This window comes from Hippocampus bargibanti, linkage group LG10 (genome assembly GCF_051943395.1).
Source record: "Hippocampus bargibanti isolate YZ-2025 linkage group LG10, ASM5194339v1, whole genome shotgun sequence".
Lineage (NCBI taxonomy): Eukaryota > Metazoa > Chordata > Actinopteri > Syngnathiformes > Syngnathidae > Hippocampus > Hippocampus bargibanti.
In genome coordinates this window covers 7,587,932-7,606,329 of record NC_142743.1, presented here as the reverse complement: position 1 = coordinate 7,606,329, position 18,398 = coordinate 7,587,932, and the positions used below count along the sequence as shown (strand labels likewise).

The 18,398-nt window shown below is 41.9% G+C and overlaps 1 protein-coding gene across 4 annotated transcripts in view; it reads left to right on the top strand.

Annotated features, from left to right (window-relative positions):
- Window positions 1-2,135: 2,135 nt before the first annotated feature.
- Window positions 2,136-18,398, top strand: part of gga3a (golgi associated, gamma adaptin ear containing, ARF binding protein 3a) — a 32,699-nt gene continuing 16,436 nt past the window's right edge. The window contains exons 1-11 of one of the 4 annotated variants that reach the window (XM_089005578.1): window positions 2,136-2,193; window positions 2,862-2,946; window positions 3,109-3,184; window positions 3,360-3,458; window positions 3,533-3,656; window positions 3,746-3,852; window positions 10,672-10,752; window positions 10,837-10,974; window positions 11,082-11,163; window positions 13,445-13,558; window positions 16,851-17,066. In XM_089005578.1, coding sequence (XP_088861704.1) covers window positions 2,157-2,193; window positions 2,862-2,946; window positions 3,109-3,184; window positions 3,360-3,458; window positions 3,533-3,656; window positions 3,746-3,852; window positions 10,672-10,752; window positions 10,837-10,974; window positions 11,082-11,163; window positions 13,445-13,558; window positions 16,851-17,066 — 1,159 coding nt within the window. In that variant the 5' untranslated portion in view covers window positions 2,136-2,156. Of the gene's footprint in view, window positions 2,194-2,861; window positions 2,947-3,108; window positions 3,240-3,359; window positions 3,459-3,532; window positions 3,657-3,745; window positions 3,853-10,671; window positions 10,753-10,836; window positions 10,975-11,081; window positions 11,164-13,444; window positions 13,565-16,850; window positions 17,067-18,398 lie in introns of those variants that run through there. The other 3 variants (XM_089005576.1, XM_089005575.1, XM_089005577.1) reach the window with 3 other exon arrangements.

Below are 18,398 nucleotides of genomic sequence, written 5' to 3'. Positions count from 1 at the left end.
AAACAGCAATTCCCTCTGACCTACGATCTCCAACGCCATTCCATCAAGCCATCAATGACCATCACACATGTAAATAAAGTGACTTTATTATACAGTGCAGTGTATTTATTTAATTACAATACAATAGCACATTTATTATACATAGAATAAGGTATGCTGTGTGTAGTTTTAAGGCTTATTTAGTTGCAAATTATATTTTATGGAGACCTGGGAACGGATTATTCTCATTTTAATGGTTTCCTATGGGAAATTATTTTTTGGGATACACACTTTTCGGCTTCCACACTCTGTCTGTGAACTAATTAAGTTCGTAAGCCAAGGTCTCACTGGATAAGGTGCACCCGATTATAATGTGCACCTTCAATGAATGACATACAGTAAAGTCTCGTTATATCGATATTCAAGGGAGTCCGAAAAAATATCGATATAACCGGGACTATCGATATATCCGACCCTGTTTGCATGTAATTTTCTCCGTGCGTGCATAGAAATAGTATCGATATAACCGGGACTATCGATATATCCGATATCGATATAACGAGACTTTACTGTATTTGAAAATGTTTTCCACATATAAGGCACGTCTCCGGGCAGACATTATTTCAAACACTGCTTTTCCACATATAAGGCGCACCGGACTATAAGGCGCATATTCCCACGAATTAAAAAAAGTTTTCCAAATATAATACATGAATAAAAGTTTTTCAAATACCTGCATAAGGCACACCACATTATAAGGTGCTAGAGTTGAGGCTGGGGTTATTCACTACTTCTTGTACAGGGGGGGAGTTGGAGTCATTTGCTGCTGACCGTAGTTGAGAGACCTGTTGTGGCTCAATATTATTTCACATATAAGGCACAGCTGTGTATATGTGTAACGGAGTTGTGCATTAGATTATTAAATGATGACGGAAGTGACGCAACGGCACACAGTGTGGCACCGAGTCCCGCCCATAGTTTCCAGAATATCTGGACGAGATTTATGGTGAGTCGCATTTCTCTGATGATCTGGATTAACGCGCATTTTCATGACAATATCTTATTTTGTTTCCCCTTTTGTACTGTCTAGTGTTATCTAATTAGTTCCCTTATTCATTTCGAGTCCAGATTACTTTTTGTGTCATACTAGTGCAGCGTGTTCTACCGGAAACAAATTCCTTACTAGTGCAGCGTGTTCTACCGTAAACAAATTCCTTGTGTGTTCTACATACTTGGCAATAAAGATGATTCTGATTCTGATTCTGATTATTTAATTCACGTTTTGTCGTGTGGATCTTTGAAGCACATTGGCTTCATAGTGCTTTTCTGTTGCGCAGTTAATCACCAGACGAAACCCATGCGACTTCACCCATCCCTTCTGCCATACTGTGTTGCAGGTAATAATTGCTTCATTTCGTTTCGGCCTTTATTAGTCTCACGGTGGAGAAATTTACATTTCACAGCAGCAAAGTGATGAAAGGAATGAAAGTAGAAAAAAGAAATACATGAGCTGCTGGAAAGGCAGCCACTCTTGCGGCACGTAATAATTGTTTCATTTCGTTTTTATTGTACAATATTTAGTTTCTTGTGTCGTGTTTCATTTGCCCGTGAGTGTTCGTGGCGGGTTGAACTGTGCGCCATTACAAGCGCACCGCGTGTTCTGCCGAGTCTCCGCATATGATGCGTTCAGGTACATTATGTAAATAACAGAAAACTTGTGTTGTATTCTCTTTTCTGTAAATAACCACGATACGATCACACATTGTTATCTACAATGTTTTGCATATTGAGAACAATCTGGACGAGACTTATGTTAATCACCAGACGAAACCCATGCGACTTCACCCATCCCTTCTGCCATACTGTGTTGCAGAAATAAAAGAAATAAAAAGACACATCCACGCGTCTGGTCTTATTAAGACGGCAGCATCGTGGAGATGAAGACAGTCACTGTTCTGACACCCGTCACATATGGATATCCTTTGAAAAAAATTAAGGCTTTTGGGTGCGCCTTACACCCTGGAAAATACGGTAATAAAAAATATTCAGACTTTGGATAGTTGTGGTTGAATTGGGGGTCATGACAGTACTGTAACAGTGTCACTCGCTTTTATTTGCCGACAGTCAATGAACGCATCATCAACGAGGCGTTGTTTTGCTTGAATAGTAGCGCCAACATGGCGGGGAGCGTTGACTCTCTCGAGTCCTGGCTTAGTAAGTTCTCTTTAAAAGTCAATTGAAGTTATATAAATTACCTGATAGAGAAAATAGATTTGTCTGTGTCAAAGCTGCTTCGGTAGCTGTAAGTGAAATGTATTTTAAGCTTTTGTTAGAATAGTTTCGTGTTGACAGAAAAAGTCGCTCTGACACAGCTGTTGACTCGTCACCCGTTTGTCATTCGCACAGAAGTGAAGTAACTTTTTGTTGTGGTTGAGTTTCGAAAGTACTTTTCCTGACCAACTCCATTTATTAATTATGCCGTTTTCACTATATGTTAATAATAATAATACATTTCATTTCCCAGTCACCTGCCAGCTTTATTTGTGGCAAAAGAACAGCAACAGGCTTATAATTGTTTGAACAATTTTATTTTTAAACGAAATACTATATAATATTTGGTACACGAAGAAACGTATGCCACCTTCAGTAAACGGCAGTGATCACGGAAGTACAGTAGTTCCATTCCCAAAAATTACCCATTTACGGATGAAAACAGCAATGCTGTGACTTCCATCCTTTAAAATGCAGCAAACCTAGCAACCCCGCTACTTTTAACGCTGCTATTGCCCAACACACTTCTCAACACTGCATTTATTACATTATATTGTCGTTCCCTGTGTGATTACACCACTTCACATGTTGACCTTATTCCTCCCACACAGATAAGGCCACCGATCCTTCCAACAGGCAAGAAGACTGGGAGTGTATTACAGGATTCTGTGACCAAATCAATAAAGAGCTCGAGGGGTAAGATCACGTTGATGCAATCATTGCAAACAGTCCCCACAATGACCAAGCACATCCATACAATGCGGTGACTTTTTTGCTCATTGTACTTGATAAAGCCATTTGTCAGCTCTCTGACGTGAACATTATAATAAATGTTTTTGTTGTGCCGCATATTTCCAGACCCCAAATAGCCGCAAGACTCTTGGTACACAAAATCCATTCACCACAGGAATGGGAGGCACTACAAGCCTTGATGGTATGTCATCTTTATGTGCAGTGCCATTTCATGACTGAAAACCTCTCCGCTGCAGGTGACCTCCACATCTGAAAGACAGCTTTCAACCCCATTATTATTATTATTATTATTATTATTATTATTATTATTATTATTATTATTATTATATTTTTTTTTTTTTATGTTCGCATCATAGGTTCTGGAAGCTTGCATGAAGAATTGCGGCCAGAGGTTTCAGAACGAAGTGGGGAAATTCCGTTTTCTAAATGGGCTGATTAAAGTGACTTCACCCAAAGTGAGTTACACCAAAAATCGATGATAAATTTTTACATTGCATTCAGCATTATCCAGAGCTTTTAACACTTTCAGTATCTGGGAGACAACGTTTCTGTCAAGTTGAAGTCAAAAGTGATTGAGATGATTTACGGCTGGACCATTTATTTACCCGAGGAAACCAAAATCTGTGAGGCTTATCAGATGTTGAAGACTCAAGGTCAGTAAAAGTACAAACAATTAATAAAGATTATAATTATTATATAATTATAATTGAAGTTATACAATAATGTGCATTCACATTTTCAGGCATTGTGTTAGCTGACCCAGAGATCTCTCTGGATACAAAATTAGTTCCAACATCTCCATCTCCGCAACCAAAGAGTCCCGTGTTTGATGATGAGCACAAAAGCAGAGTAAGAGCAACCATTTTGAATAATTTCACACCTCGTATATCAGTATCGAGTTCACCATTCTGTTCCGTCTCCTTTTGCCCTTAAAGGACAACCGACACCTCTAGACAAGTTGTGTCCATAATTTGAAAAATCGCTTCAAATGACTTGTACTGAGCGTATTTTACAAAGATTCCACCGCATGTAGCGCTATTTTACGTTTTAAGACTCGCGCTGAATATTCTGGAGGTCTTGTTTTTGAATTGGTGACGATTCCTGACGTCACGTCACGGAAGGAGCGCCCCTGACCGAGAAAGGACACACACAGCATTTTGCGGTACTTTGTTTGGTCTGAAAATTTCGTGTTCATCCGTGTTGATGGCGAAATTAGAAGGAAAACACAAATAATGCGATGGTGAATCGTTGTGTGTTGCACCAAGACAACTACAGTAAAGTCTCGTTATATCGATATTCTCGGGAGTCGGAAAAAATATCGATATAACCGGACTATCGATATATCCTATCCTGCGGCATGTAAATTTTCTCCTTGCGTTCATAGAAATAGTATCGTAATATGCAGTACTATCGATATAACGAGACTTTACTGTATTTGATATTCGCTGACACAAATTCAGAGCCTGCGAAACAGCACACTATGGTGAACAAATATATTAGGAAGAGGATGAGGGAAACAAAGGAGAAGTGGATCACAGAGCACTGTGAAAAAATAGACACAAGTATACGACAGGGCAACAGTAAAGCAGCATACGCCACATTGAAGGCTTTGACAAAGACGCAGCAACATACGGCAACAATAATAGAAGATGGGGACGGTGCTCTGCTAACCGAAAAGACAGCAGTAATCAGAAGATGGACAGAGTACTGCCAGGAACTCTACAACCTCAAAATAAAACCCAACCAGAACATAACCACTGACGCCGCAAAGGTCATCAGCGAAGATGACGACATGCCGATACTCCAGGCACAAGTGGAGGAGGCAGTAAGAAACCTGAAGATCGGCAAGTCACCTGGCATCGACAACATCCAGGCTGAACTGTGGAAACATGGAGGACACGAGACAATTAAAGCACTCACACACATCTGTCAGAATATTTGGAGAACCAAGCAATGGCCCCAAAAATGGACACAATCTCTGGTTATCCCTATCCCTAAGAAGGGGAACTCAAGGCAGTGTCAGAACTACAGGACAATCAGCCTGATCTGCCACGCAAGCAAAGTGCTGCTAAGGATCATCCTGAACAGACTAAAGAGTAGGGCAGAGGAAATTATCGCAGATGAGCAAGCAGGATTCCGACCAAAAAAAAAGGAGTACCACAGAGCAGATTTTTAACATCAGATTATTTATCGAGAAACACCTCCAGCATCAACATGACCTGTTCCACAACTTCATCGACTTTAAGAAAGCCTTTGACAGGGTGTGCCATGAGGGGATGTGGCAGGTGCTCCGAAACTACAACTTCAACAAGAATCTCATCCAGGTCATTCAGTCACTCTACATCAACTCAAGCAGTGCAGTTCTCATGAACAACACCATGGGGGAACTTTTCAAAACATCAAAACGTCATCGGGGGGTGACCTTCTGAAACTGGCCACTTCTGGGTTCAATTTGAAGTAGTTTTTGGACATTTTAATCATTTTTATTGGTGTTTTGCATTTGACTAAAATATCCTGCGTATTTTGGATATTTTAGATGCCATAAAACGTTTTTCTGATGTCAGTTCGGAAACAAAAGTGGTGTCGGTTGTCCTTTAAATTATCTTCTAATCGCATTTCTTGGGCGGGTCATGTTAGTGTGTGGCTGTTGATTGATTGTGTGTATCAGTCAAATTGTGCGAGCTGATTTTCACAGATACTGACCGTCTCTTTGTATTTTTGTATTCTTCATCTTATTCGCATCTTACTTGACGATAGATGACAATTGATGGCACGTAAAAACGTTTTTCCCCCATTTGATTTATGGGATAAAATCTGGGCTGATGCCTTTTGTTTTGTGTGTATATGTTAAGGGAGGAGTCTGTTTAAGGTCTCAGTCGTACTGGAGTGGTCCATCGATGCAAAGGTTCTTTTCAGCCGTCATTTGTACTTCTTTGAAGGTGTTGGATGTTTCACTACTCCTCCGAAAAGCTCCATCAGCGAACTAAAGTTGTGCTGGTAGCTCTGGCCCTATATATACAGGTAACGTTTTACGACCGGCGCAAGTTCCGACCACCCATACTTACGACCACGACCGCCAGACTTTGTTTTTTTTAAAATTCTACGTCTGCCACCGCTACAGCCAGCAACGGGACAGAGGCAGAGGTCCGTGCAGGATGATTTCTTAAGCTACAACATAAAGCGCTGGTCCCAAAAAGAGGACCAGGGGAATAATCAAAAATAAAGAGTACCAAAAATGACGAGTGGTGCAGAAACGGAACCATCCCGAAAGGATTACGGGATGTGGGTGGGGGAAGGGGCTCGGACGAAGATATAGAAAGTCCAGGGTAATACAAAGAACAAATACAAATTCGTACCCGCTGTCCTGAAGAAGGAAGTGTTGGAAGCGGGGAGGTGTGGCCCCGCCCCCAGCTGTCAATCCGAATGTGACAAGTGGTTTATTTGCCGGAGCAGCATTGCACAAAATGACGATACAAAATAACTGTTTCTTAACAAACTCGTATGACAATTTTCTCCAGCATGACAGCATCTCATTCGCACAGCAATCTGGGGGACGGAGGGGTGTTCACTGACGCCGAGGCGGAGCGGGTGGGATCGCCGCGACGCAAACGCCGCGTCGGGCTCACGGTCGGCACCGCTGCCTCTTTCAGACAGGTGACCTCTTCTGGCTTCTCTGTTAGCAGGGAGAGCAATTTTTGGACAGCTCGCATGTGTGGGAAGCCGTGCGTATTTGGGTCAGCCGAAAGCGTGTGCGCCGACACAGTAATAAAGATCGACAATACGAAATATAAACTGATTAAAATGACGCTAAAAGTTATAAGATTTATAAATGAACTGTCAACATCTTGGGATATAATAGTATTCAATAGAAAACGTTGCTTAAAGGACAGCCAACATCACTTCTTTGTTTCCTAACTGACATCAGAAAAACATTTTATAGCATCTAAAATACCCAAAACACGCAGTATGATATTTTTAGTCAAATGCAAAACACCAATAAAAATGACTTAAAGTGTCCGAAATCTGCAAAAAAATGAACCGGGAAGTGGCCAGTAGCGAGGGGTTACGGTATGCAAATAAGCACAGAGAAAAGCAAGATACTGGTCAATAGCTACAATAAAACAACACCAACAAAAATCACAATGAACGGGCAAACCTTAGAAGTGGTGAAGGATTTCAAATACCTTGGGTCCTTTGTGAGTGAGGAGGGCAGCTCCACAAAGGTGATTAAATCACGAATTGCAATAGCAACATCAGCCATGACAAGACTGGCCAGAATTTGGAGGAGCAATACCATCGGCTTTGTAGTGAAGGTCAGGCTGTACAAGTCTCTAGTACTCTCCACCTTGTTATACGGCTGTGAGAGCTGGACACTTACAGCAGACGCAGAGCGCAGGATCAAGGCGTTTGAGCATAAGAGCTACAGAAGGATGCTCAATATATCTTACAGGGAACACCAGACAAATGACTATGTCAGACAGCTAGTCACCACCCTTTCTGGAGAACAAGAGCCTGTACTCTCAATGGCGAAACGTCGTAAAATGGCCTGGTTTGGCCACGTTATAAGGCATACCTCACTATCCAAAACCATCCTGGAGGGGACAGTGGAAGGGAAGCGGAGAAGAGGAAGACAGAGGAAGTGCTGGATGGACAACATTAAGGAATGGACAGGCTGCAGCTTCCACACCCTGCTACGAACTGCTGAAGACCGAGAGCGCTGGAGATCTCTGACTGCCCAAACGTCCATCATGGCACCCCTACGGCCTTCTAGGCCATGGGATGAGTGAGTGAGTGAGTGAGTGAGTGAGTGAGTGAGTGAGTGAGTGAGTGAGTGAGTGTCCCAGCAGACAAATCAGCCCATTTCCAACGGAGCTTGGGTGCCATCTTCTGCATGTTCTGGGTGCTACACATCAGTCCTGACGCCTCAAAATGACCCGGAAATACTTCTTTAGTCGATTGCAAACATTTATGGTTTCCTCGTCAGAACTATTTGAATCATATTCATAACTGAATGAGTAACAAGAAAGCATCTTCTCCAAATCTGAATCCATTGTTTTGATTCTCGAGCAAAGCAAGACGTCTTGGTGTGACATCACGAACAAGGCGGGGGGGGGGGGGGGTGACCTTCTGAAACTGGCCACTTCTGGGTTCAATTTGAAGTAGTTTTTGGACATTTTAATCATTTTTATTGGTGTTTTGCATTTGACTAAAATATCCTGCGTATTTTGGATATTTTAGATGCCATAAAACGTTTTTCTGATGTCAGTTCGGAAACAAAAGTGGTGTCGGTTGTCCTTTAAATTATCTTCTAATCGCATTTCTTGGGCGGGTCATGTTAGTGTGTGGCTGTTGATTGATTGTGTGTATCAGTCAAATTGTGCGAGCTGATTTTCACAGATACTGACCGTCTCTTTGTATTTTTGTATTCTGCATCTTATTCGCATCTTACTTGACGATAGATGACAATTGATGGCACATAAAAACGTTTTTCCCCCATTTGATTTATGGGATAAAATCTGGGCTGATGCCTTTTGTTTTGTGTGTATATGTTAAGGGAGGAGTCTGTTTAAGGTCTCAGTCGTACTGGAGTGGTCCATCGATGCAAAGGTTCTTTTCAGCCGTCATTTGTACTTCTTTGAAGGTGTTGGATGTTTCACTACTCCTCCGAAAAGCTCCATCAGCGAACTAAAGTTGTGCTGGTAGCTCTGGCCCTATATATACAGGTAACATCCGTTTTACGACCGGCGCAAGTTCCGACCACCCATACTTAGGACCACGACCGCCAGACTTTGTTTTTTTTTTAAATTCTACGGCTGCCACCGCTACAGCCAGCAACGGGACAGAGGCAGAGGTCCGTGCAGGATGATTTCTTAAGCTACAACATAAAGCGCTGGTCCCAAAAAGAGGACCAGGGGAATAATTAAAAATAAAGAGTACCAAAAATGGCGAGTGGGGGGGGGGTGGGGGGGCGACAATGGCGAGAAGCAACTCGCACACGGTGGTGCAGAAACGGAACCATCCCGAAAGGATTACGGGATGTGGGTGGGGGAAGGGGCTCGGACGAAGATATAGAAAGTCCAGGGTAATACAAAGAACAAATACAAATTTGTACCCGCTGTCCTGAAGAAGGAAGTGCTGGAAGCGGGGAGGTGTGGCCCCGCCCCCAGCTGTCAATCCGAATGTGACAAGTGGTTTATTTGCCGGAGCAGCATTGCACAAAATGACGATACAAAATAACTGTTTCTTAACAAACTCGTATGACAATTTTCTCCAGCATGACAGCATCTCATTCGCACAGCAATCTGGGGGACGGAGGGGTGTTCACTGACGCCGAGGCGGAGCGGGTGGGATCGCCGCGACGCAAACGCCGCGTCGGGCTCACGGTCGGCGCCGCTGCCTCTTTCAGACAGGTGACCTCTTCTGGCTTCTCTGTTAGCAGGGAGAGCGATTTTTGGACAGCTCGCATGTGTGGGAAGCTGTGCGTATTTGGGTCAGCAGAAAGCGTGTGCGCCGACACAGTAATAAAGATCGACAATACGAAATATAAACTGATTAAAATGACACTAAAAGTTATAAGATTTATAAATGAACTGTCAACATCTTGGGATATAATAGTATTCAATAGAAAACATTGCTTAAAGGACAGCCAACATCACTTCTTTGTTTCCTAACTGACATCAGAAAAACATTTTATAGCATCTAAAATACCCAAAACACGCAGTATGATATTTTTAGTCAAATGCAAAACACCAATAAAAATGACTTAAAGTGTCCAAAATCTGCAAAAAAATGAACCGGCAAGTGGCCAGTATCGGAAGGTCCCGCCCCCTTGTTTGTGGTGTCATCCAGACGTGTTGCCTTGCTGGGGAATCAAAACAATGGCTTCAGATTCGGAGAATATGCTTTCTTGTTACTCATCCAGTTATGAATATGATTCAAATAGTTCTGAAGAGGAAAGCATACATGTTTGCAATTGATTAAAGAATTTATTCCGTGCCATTTTGAGGCAATAGGGGGGGAAATGTAGCCGGTCGTAACTCGGATATAGCCTGTATATCCCTAACTGACCGAGGTGGGGGTCCATTAGGGACTTCAAGTTTAATTTTGATCGTGCCTACAACAGACTTCTTAGATCAGGGGAGTCCAAAGTCTGTCCTCGAGGGCCGCTGTCCTGCCTGTTTTCCAGCTCACCCAGGAGCAATGCACCTGATTCAAATCATCGGGACCATTTTGATGCTGCTTCAGAGCTGGCTGATGAGCTGATCATTTGAATCAGGTGTGTTGCTCCTGGGTGAGCTGGAAAACAGGCCGGACAGCGGCCCTCGAGGACCGACTTTGGACACCCCTGTCTTAGATCCCACGCGGGTCCGGGGAGAACATGCAAACTCCACACAGGGAGGCCGGACCAGGACGCGAACCGGCGACCTCTGCACTGTGAAGCCGGTGTGCTAACCACTCGAATATATATATATATATATAGAGGTACCAGCACAACTTTGGTTCGCGCTGACGAAGGATGAGGATGAGGAGCGAAACATCCAACACCTTCAAAGAAGTACAGATGACGGCTGAAGAAACCTTTTCATCGAAGTGAGGAGCGTGTTTGACAGAAGGGCAATATTGTGCAGTTCGCAGAATGTTGTTGTTTTTTTGTCTCCACCTTTGCAGCAGTTGGCAGAGCTGCTCAAGAGCAAAAAACCGGCGGATCTGCAGGCAGCCAATCGGCTCATCAAAAATATGGTCAAGGAGGTAAAATCAGTCATCCCCAAAATCGAGCCAATCGAGGAGTCATACGGAGGTTCAATGAGCCCCTGTGTAACTCCTCATTTGCAGGATGAAGTGAGAACACAAAAAATGGCCAAGCAAAAAAGCACAGTGGAGGCGGCCAATAACAATGTCAAACTCCTGAATGAGATGCTGGCTTATTTCAACCCCGAAGACTCCACAGATGCCGACAGAGATCTTATCAGGGTTTGTTATCCACACAGGTTTTAACAGCCTGTCATGAAAATCTTTGGCAAACATTGAACCAATTATTCCGCCATCCACCTGGTGATTAGCAACATAACATTTTACAGGAGTTGTACTCCGACTGCGCCAAGCTGAGACAAACAGTGTGTCAGCTTGCCACGGAGACTGACGATAACGACGCCAACTTGGGTGAGAAGACTTTTAAAGGACAACCGACTTTTTTGTTTCCTAACTGACATCAGAAAAACGTTTTATAGCATCTAAAATACCCAAAACACGCAGGCTGATATTTTTAGTCAAATGCAAAACACCAATAAAAATCACTTAAAATGTCCAAAATCTGCAAAAAATGAGCTGCGAATTTTTCAGAAAGTCCCGCCCCCAGTTCGTGACGTCACCCCAAGATGTCTTGCCTTGCTCGAGAATCAAAACAATGGCTTCAGATTCGGAGAATATGCTTTCTTTTTACACATCCAGTTATGAATATGATTCAAATAGTTCTGAAGAGGAAAGTATAAATGTTTGCAATCGATTCAAGAAGGTCTTCAGGGTCATTTTGAGTGATCATGACTGAGGTGTAGTGTCACAGAAAATGCAGAAGATGGCGGCAGAGCTCCGTTGGAAATAGTTTTATTGTTCACCTTGCAATTTTTGTCAATGAATATCAAAGAGTTGTCTCGGTCTAACATACAACAATTCACCATTGCGTTATTTATGTGTTTTCCTTCTAATTTCGCGATCAACACGAAGTTTTCAGACCAAACAAAGTACCGCAAAATGCATTGAGGTTATGCAAGGTATGTCCTTTCTCAGTGAGGGGTATTCCTTCAGTGATGTAGGGGAGGACTCGTCACCAACTCAAAAATAAGACTTCCGGAATGTTCAGCGTGAGTCTTAAAACATAAAATATAGCTATATCAGCATCAGAATCAGAATCATCTTTATTGCCAAGTATGTAGAACACACACAAGGAATTTGTTGGAATTTGTTTGTTTGTTTCCGGTAGAATGTGGTGGAATCTTTGTAAAATACGCTCAGTAGAAGTTACAAATTATGGACACAACTTGTCCGGAGACGTCGGTTGTCCTTTAAGATGAATGCAATGCTGTGCTTTTGCTTGCCCGGGGTTTTTGAGGAAGCCATAGCAACTACATGAGATGAGACAAACAAGATAACTTTTATTTGACTCACATTGGAGAAATTCCGAATTCACAGCAGCAAAGTTATGAAATGAAGAGAAAAGGAAAATGAATAAGAATACGTAGGAAAACAGAATACAGGAGCTGCTGTAAAGATGTCCACTCTCGCGGTGCCATGTTGAAGTCAAAACAAAGAAAAACACAAAATATCAAATAATCTGACCTTATTCCAGAGGGTCTTTGTTTTGCATTGTCAATGTGTGACACAATATTAACTCATTCACTGCCAGACGATGTGCAAAAATGTGTCCACCCTAATGCCAGTGTTGTTGTCATTGTCACTCGAATTCCAGGACCCACATAATATTGAGTTTTAGGACTACATAAACATTCAATGCAGCATAAGAAACCTTAGACTCTCTTCTTTCATCAGAAAAAAAGAGTTAATTCCTTAATTATACGTGTCTGGCATTATATGAACTTGAAATGAGGGCAACTGTCCAAAATACAATGCAATGTATACATATTGGTTTATATAGCGCTTTAACAACAGCTAAAGCTGGAACAAAGCTAACATGTTAAAGCTAACATGAAAAAAGGGAAATGCTGCCCCCTCGTGGAAGGGAAAAAACATTGCCAGAGGCCATGGCCAGCACCTTATCAGCACTTTGTTCCAGCTTCAGCTGTTGTTAAAGCGCTATATAAATAAATATGTACTGTTCGTATTGTATTGTATTTTGGACAGTCACCCCCATTTCAAGCTCAGATAACTACAGACACATATAATTTAGGAAGTAACTCTTTTTTAGTGACAGAAAAGAGTATAGTTTCTTGCTGCATTGAATGTTAATGTAGTCCTAAAACTCAATATTTTATGGGTGCTGGAATTTGAGTGACAATGACAAAAACTCTGGCATTGGGTGGACACATTTTTGCACATTGTCTGGCAGTGAATGAGTTAAATACCAAGACCGAGGGACATTTCCAAAGAAAGAACAAAAATAAAAGACAGTTTTCCATAATTATGTGCAGAACATACAGTGTGAGACAAAACATTTTCACAGCGTCACAGTGTTATAAGGGTCTCACGGGCGCCACACCTGAGACACATTTTCCGATGTTTGATGACAAATCTAGCCTGAATGTTACCACGGGCCCTAAGAGTCAATCGTTGTATCTGGTTCTTTTCCATTAAATTGAGGTGAGACTGAATAAAGGCAAATCCAATCCAATCCAATGTTCAATTTCTGGTCTTTGTAATAATTTTTGCCTGCGTCAGGATTTAACTGTGACATACAGTTAATGCCATTTTTTTCTTTCATATAAACCAGGCAACATCTTGCAGGCCAACGATGACCTCACTGCGATAATTAATTCTTGCAAGGAAATTGCGGAAAGCCAATCCAGGAATGGCGTGACTCAAACACAGTCAGCAGTCAAACGAGGTACAGGTGAGAATCTTAATGTGTAAAATTAGTGGGTTCCCTTACAACTTGCTACTCAATGTTATTGAATCTTTTCCATCAAGACTCAATAGAAGTAGCGAATGCCTTTCGTTTGCACGGTCGCCTCACACTTTTGAGGTTTGCGATTTAAATCTCGACTCCTGTGTCTATTTGTATTTTTTTCACGCCCTTCCGATGGATTTACTCAGCTTACTTCGACTTTTTCCCACATCCCAAAATGCATGGGTGGCAAGTTGCGGCTCAGGACTCAAATTTGTCCATGGATCTCAAGGGGTGCTTGTCTATAGCTGTGTCCGAATTTACCCTCACACTATCTGTGGACAGCATAAAACATTTCCAATTTGGACAGGCCCGTTTGGTTCTAATGTATAAGTCCAGTCATTTTCCAGACCACTTCATCCTCATTCGGGATGCGGGAGGTGCTGCAGCCTATCGTTGCCATCTTCGGGCACTAGGCGGGGACACCCGGAATTGATTGCCAGCCAATGGCAGGGCACACAGAGACAAACAAACATGCATTCTCACACTCACACCTTGGGGCAATTTGGAGTGTTCAATGAGCCTGCTAAGCAGGTTTTGAAATGAAAATAGCAGTAGTTAATTGATTTTTTTTCTCAACAAAAGTGAGCATTATTGTTCACATGTTCAGGTACTTCACGTTTTTATCCAATATTACATGACATGATATGTCTGTGTAAGCTCTCAGTCGTACAGGAGTGGTCCATCGATGAGAAGGTTTCTTCAGCCGTCATCTGTACTTTTTGAAGGTGTCAGACGTTTCGCCTCCTATCCAAGAGGCTTCGTCAGCGAACTAAAGTCTGACTAGTATCGGCCCTATTTATATAATCCTAATGTCCAGACATGGCGGCGCCGGACGCAGCTATGATAGGTCCCTACTCTCAGGTTGGGGGAGCAGAGGACCACTCCCTGTGGCTCCACTGATTGTCCCTACATTCCTGACTAACGACTGGCCTATTTGCCCCACTCCCACAGGTATCATCAGCATTACGAATGTTGCCTAACCTGTGTTGCTTAAGCATGAAAAACAAAGTAATGTAGTTTATTCAATACATTGTAAAAATGAAAATTGTAAAGAGCAGTACATTGGGGAGACTCAACAAATTCTCAAAAAAAGACTTTATCAACATCGCAGGGATAATACTAGTGGGCCTCAATTGGCAGTACATTTGCACCTAAAAGCTAGCAACCACTCATTTGACGTCAATGAGGTTAAAATCTTAGCGAAAGAACATAGATGGTTTGAAAGAGGGGTAAAAGAAGCGATTCTCATAAAACAACTAAATCCTTCATTAAACCGGTCTGGTGGGGTGAGGTTCAATTTGGATCGTTCATACAATAGCCTGCTTAAGCAACACAGGTTAGGCAACATTCGTAATGCTGATGAGGTGATACCGGTGGAAGTGGGGAAAATAGGCCAGTCGTTAGTCAGGAATGCTGACGAAGCCTCTTGGATAGGAGGCGAAACGTCCGACACCTTCAAAAAGTACAGATGACGGCTGAAGAAACCTTCTCATCGATGACATGATATGAACAACATATGATCCAACCCGAGTCGATTTTCCAAATATCTTTCCACTGTCACTATATTATTTTGCTCCATTGTTCACTTTGAGTCAAGTGCTAACCATTTACTACCGGCCCCCTGCTAGATCACTGCTAGATGTGCAAAAATGTGTCCACTCCAGTGCCAAGGTGTTTGTCATTTTCACTGAAATTCCAGGACCCGCAGGATATTGAGCTTTAGGACTACATAAACATTCAATGCAGCATAGGAAACCGTTGATTCTCTTCTTTCATTAAAAAAAGTTAATTCCTATATTATATCTCTATGTGTCTTTGTGTGGTCATATTATTTGTTATTTCGCTTTTTTTTTCTTTTGACTTCAAGACGGCGCTGTGAGAGTGGCTGCCTTTCCAGCAGCTCCTGTATTTTGTTTTTCTACTTTCATTCCTTTCATAACTTTGCTGCTGTGAAATTTAAATTTCTCCACTGCGAGACTATCCATCCATCCATTTTCCGTACCGCTTATTCCTCAGTAGGGTCGCGGGGGGTGCTGGAGCCTGTCTTCAGGCATGAGGTGGGCGACACCCTGAATTGGTTGCCAGCCAATCGCAGGGCACTAATAAAGGCAAATCCAATCCAATCCAATATGGGTCTGGAGTTATCTGAGCTTGAAATGGGGGCAACTGTCCAAAATACAATACAATACAATACCTACAGTACATATTGATTTATATAGTGCTTTAACAACAGCTGAAGCTGGAACAAAGTGCTAACATGGGGGAAAAAGGGAAATTCTGCCCCCTTGGGGAAGGAAAAAAAAAAGGCCTGGGGCCATGGCCAGTGATTTATCGGCACCCAAACAAGAAAAAACAAAACCCGAACAAATTCGGGAATGGTGCACCACGTCATATTTTCAATTTCTGAATAAATTCGAGAATGGTAGTGAACGAGTTTATGTATAAATGATGTTTTAAATTAAAACTGAACAAAACTATCCATCTCAAATAGAGGTCATGCACTACACATCTTGTGATTTACAACACCACTTCACCATATTTACAATTTCAGTGGTAGAGCGATGTTTAAATTTTAGATTTGTAAAAAAGATGTGCAATAAACCATATTTTCTGGTATATAAGGCGCACCCAAAAGCCAGGATTTTCTTCAAAAGATGACCCTGCGCCTTATATGCAGGTACGCCTTACATGTGAATTCATATTGAGGCACAACAGGTCTCTCAACTGCTGTCAGCAGGCATTGACTTAATTTCCCCCTGCAGAAGTAGTGCGTAACACCAGCCTCCACTGTAGCGCCTTATAATGTGGTGTCCCTTGTACATATATGGAAAACTTTATTTATTTATATATTGTATTTTGAAACCTTTTTTCATTCATTGAAGGTGCACCTTATATATGGAAAAAGTTTGAAAATACACCATTCATTTGGTGTGGCACTTATACTCCGGTGCGACTTATACTCTGGAAAATACGGTCCTCTTAATTTTGCTGTAGTCCATTGCTCTTCGCTCCGGCTCTTAACATGGAAAGATAATCGGTTCCCTGAGGGTCGGAAACAAATCTGGACCTCGAACAACGGGCTGCCCTCTTCACATTATTGCTGTCAGGGGCTGATGCAAATGCCACTGGTGATAAAATCAAGAAAATACAAATCTGCACGTTGGTATTACTTTTGATTGTTTTGTCTTTTTTTAATATGAGCCGACAAGACTTTTTCTCCTCGCATTAGGCACCAGCTGCGCACCTCGAACAGAGTCTCTGATTGATTTGACAACAGATACGGACATTGAGGCTTTCTGCCAACTAGGAGAGAAAGATCCGACATGGAATGCGATTTCTCATGTCGATCTTCTATGCGGAAATACCGTTGCTGTACCATCCCCAGCGAGCTCTGACAAGGTGCCTGCATCAATCTCTCTGCTGGATGAAGAGCTGCTGACTTCAGGTAACAATAATATTCAGCTCAAAATTTGTCAAGGTTCAAACCTCGAGAACGAGTGAGTGACCACGGAAATATTGTGGTTGTTCCTCCGTGAGAATCATGCGCATTGGTATTTGATCGAAACATTTCATCAACTTTTGTCAATTCATGTTTGTTTTTATGAAGTCCTTCCGGGGACCTTACTGTATTGATGAAAACACATGGAGGGACAATCAAAATTCTTCAGGATGAAATGGAATGAACGAAAGGGCATCACAGTATTACATCATGTGTGTGCGTGTGCACATCTAAAATCACGGAAGATGTGATCTCAGAACCCTAACACGAGTAAGTGCAATGGAAAATGGATGAATAACAAAACATTTCAAGATTGTCACCGGGGACACACACACATATATTATTCCAGTCAACACATTGTGCACTGAGAAGAATGAAGCGGGAGATCTCATTACAGATGCTCCCCAATTTACGAACAAGATTTGTTTCCAAACGGTCGTTTGTAAGGTGAATTTATTCGTCAGTTGCTTCAGTGCTATATTTTTTTTAATGGAATGTATGTTTAAAGGACAACCGACGCCTCCGGACAAGTTGTGTCCATAATTTGTGAAATCGCTTCAAATGACTTCTACTGAGTGTATTTTACAAAGATTCCACCGCATATAGCTATATTTAGCTATATTTATAAGGCCTGCTTCTGCTTGTCCTCTTGAAGGCAAATCAAATTCTCTTCAGCAGTTAATGTGCAGGCTTTTATTGAACAATTCCATCCAGAAAAGGCTATGAGAATCATCAACATGATGAATGATAATGTGATGCCTCAGTTTCGTAAGACCTTACAAGTCAGAAAGCAACAGGTGTCAATTTAAGAGCCATCAATGACCATCACAAATGTCAATAAAGTGACTTTATTATATAGTGCAGTGTATTTCTTTCATTACAATGCAATAACACATTTATTATACATAGGATAAGGTAGGTTGTGTGTAGTTTTAAGGCTTATTTAGTTGAAAAGTATATTTTATGGAAACCCGGGAACGGATTATTCCCATTTTAATGGTTTCCTATGAGAATTGTTTTTTGAGATACACACTTTGCGCCTTACACACTCTGTCTGGGAACCAATTAAGTTCGTAAATTGAGGTCTCACTGTACAGTAATCCCCCGCTACTTTGCCGTTCCCTTACCAGGGATTCAGTGCATTGCAGAATTTTTTTTTCAGTTAAAAAAAAAGTTCTAAAAAATGCCAAATGACTCAGAGGTTTTGTACATGGCTGTAACTTGATTTGTTCCCAGCGATGACGTCGACCAATGACAGCACGATATCCCATGATTTGC